Below are 3,037 nucleotides of genomic sequence, written 5' to 3'. Positions count from 1 at the left end.
AAAGTTTTTAAAAAGTTTTAAAAGTTAAAGTTAAAGTTAAGTACCGTTACGTTAACGTAACGTATAACGACGTACACTCTACTACTATACACACACACACACACACACACACACACACACACACACACACACACACACACACACACACACACACACACGCACGCACGCACACATGCACGCACGCACGCACGCACGCACGCACATCCACACGCACTCTAATTAAATATATGCATATGCTTTATTTGAATTTTTGAGCATAGAGTCTTACATCGCATTAATTTACATCCGAACAGGTGAAAGATGCATCGGAGAAGCGGAGAACAATGAAGATCGAGGTCATGATGTGGATGAAGAAGAAGAAGAGGATGATGAGGATGAGGAGGAAGATGAAGAAGATGATCAAGAGATGCTTCCTATAATCGAGAAACGTGCCACTGTATTCGCGAGATGGCCGGATAACAATAAGTGGGAGAGTGTGGGCTTAGGGAACTTAGCAATTCATTACGATTCCGAGATCTACGCGGAGAGAATCGTCTTGAAGCTCGACGATTCTGAAGATTACGCTAGCAACACTATTATCAGCATAGATACAGTAATGCGGGTAATAAATGTATTCATATATTCGAAATATACTGCAAACTTGTTTTTCTTCTGTTAATTTTAATAACATTTAAGTAAAGTCTATGTTTTCTAACTAATACTAGATAACTTATACTAAGAAGACATTTATATTGAAAATATACGATTTATAAGTAACAGTTACAGAAAGATAATTATTTACATTGAGAGACACAGCACCAGTGACCTTGATCTTGATGTATATATTATAGAAAAAATTTGTAATTTTAATGCATAGTGCAAACAGAATTTATATATATTGAATATTTCAGACCACTATATCTTTTTTACCTTCGCAGGATAAAACGCAGAATAAGTAAATTCAGACAAAAGGGTTTAAAAAGATCTATTTATTGATCTTATCAGTTTGACTTTAAGTGGCGTTACTAAGGTCAAATCAAGGTCAGATTACGTCAATTTTTTTTTAATGGAACACCCAACTTTTTATTCCAACTTTATTTGATAGCTGATATCGAAAGCTTTTCAAAATACTATAATAAAGTTATTTTTCATTGAGTACTTTTCGAGTATAAAGCTTGAAAGTACCGCCCATATTAACATTACGCAAGATGTCCGATCGATTATTAAAATCTCTTGAATGTTGTTCAAAATCATGTTTGGATAATATTGTCAAGATCAAAACCGTTGGAGATTGTATCTTATTTTTCTTTTTACGTAAAAATGAATTTTTAGTGTGAAAGTGAAAATAAGAATAATCTTTCAATAGCCTTGATTTTGACAAATGTTATCCAGGACATGATCTTGAACAATATTCAAGAGGTTTTAGCCGTTGGTTGGACACCTTGCGTAATGCTAATGCCGGCGATACTGTGATTTTCGGGCCTTATAACTCGAAAAGTATTTAATGAAAAAAATTATAGTGTTTTGAAAAGCTTTTGATATCGATTATTAGATATTGGAATAAAAAATTAAGTGTTTCATTTAAAAAAATCGATGTGACCTTGATCTGACTTTAGCGACGCCATCAAAGTCAAACTGATAAGATCAGTAAATAGATCTTTTTAAATCCTTTTGTCCTTTTAAACAATTTTTGTCTGAACACTTTTATGAGCCTTTGAACTTTATTCTATGAAGATAAAAGAGATGTATGAAATATGCATTCGGTATATGCATTTGTAAAAATAAATATAAAAAACTTATTAGTTGCATGGTTTAGTTATATATGTCGTAATTTTCGAAATTACGATCCTATACCTAAACTCGCATAATAAGAAATGTCAGAAGACATTTAAAAATTATTAAGTGTATTTTTTAACATTAATAATTGTAACTGTATTTTTGAAGAATGTTTATCTCGGAAATAACTGCTCATGTTTTCTAAACTGTCATTGACTAAGCAATCAGCCAAGTTTTCTACTCTTTCATAATGTTCATTTTCGTGAGTTCATAAATGTATATTCTTTTTGCACTATATACTAATGAAAATGGATTTTTTTTTGTACAATAGAATTTAATTCATTTTGTTTTGTTTATTCGTTACAAAATATTGCCATTCAACAATTTTCCTATAATTGACTGTTCATATTTTTATATTTTTCTGGAGTTAAATGTATTCTTGTTGAATGTATTGTAGATTAACAATATGCAAAGAACTGCATATATTTTTGCTATTTCTTATTCTCTGTTCTCTCTTATATTCACAAAGGTGGAGGGCAAAGAATGTATTTGGAGCGGGATCGATTACGCCTTGGATCCTCCAGAGCGTAGAGTTCTGAGGGCAGTCTTCTCGTCGATACAAGCGGCGCAACAGATGCATACTTTCTTCGAAGATGTAAGTAAAGATTGATCAAATGATTACATATAAGGTAAAGTTATATATTATGTTACGCATATATATTCTACAATTGAAAACGGGGAGATGTACAAGAAGAGGTGTTTTTTGTAGGGAGTAGACAGCGCAAAACAAGCCGGTGTCGTCGAATATCATGAAGAAGAATGAAGATTTTTATTAGCTAATATAAGTAACTGCTAATTGACTGTTGTTACATAATTCATTACCTTCCTATAAATTAGCGTAAATATGAATTAAACGGGTTGTTTCATGTCGTTCTTCTCAAGTTATAAGGGAAATTGTATAAAAAAAGTGAAATGAAAAAAGGAAGCTATATGATTTTTACGTACAGCTTTCTTTTTCTTTTCTCTCTTTTTTTTTAAATTCAAGACATGCAAAATTTGACAAATACAATTGTCTGTATATGCACACGATTACAGGTGCAAGTTCCCGTAGTAATAATTTATGCAAAAAATATACTTATTTATATAATTGCACAAATTGGAAAAAAGTAGATCAAGCATTACGATGTTTAATTTGTTCGTTTATTTTTATACTAGTCTATATAAAAATAGTTTTCTGTCTTTTCTTTTTTTTAATAAAATATGTGCCAAAACTGAAAATCGC

The 3,037-nt window shown here is 31.3% G+C and overlaps 1 protein-coding gene across 1 annotated transcript in view; it reads left to right on the top strand.

Annotated features, from left to right (window-relative positions):
• The window catches only part of LOC105622922 (E3 SUMO-protein ligase RanBP2-like), a 27,214-nt gene extending 24,636 nt beyond the window's left edge, over positions 1 to 2,578 (top strand). The window contains exons 11-13 of the mRNA XM_012204331.1: positions 294 to 601; positions 2,285 to 2,410; positions 2,525 to 2,578. Of these exons, the coding sequence (XP_012059721.1) occupies positions 294 to 601; positions 2,285 to 2,410; positions 2,525 to 2,578 (488 nt within the window). The remainder of the gene's footprint in view (positions 1 to 293; positions 602 to 2,284; positions 2,411 to 2,524) is intronic.
• Positions 2,579 to 3,037: the final 459 nt, after the last annotated feature.

Source organism: Atta cephalotes, assembly GCF_000143395.1.
Source record: "Atta cephalotes unplaced genomic scaffold scaffold00050, whole genome shotgun sequence".
Lineage (NCBI taxonomy): Eukaryota > Metazoa > Arthropoda > Insecta > Hymenoptera > Formicidae > Atta > Atta cephalotes.
Note: the sequence above shows the minus strand (reverse complement) of the source record. Positions and strands in the feature narration are given on the sequence as shown.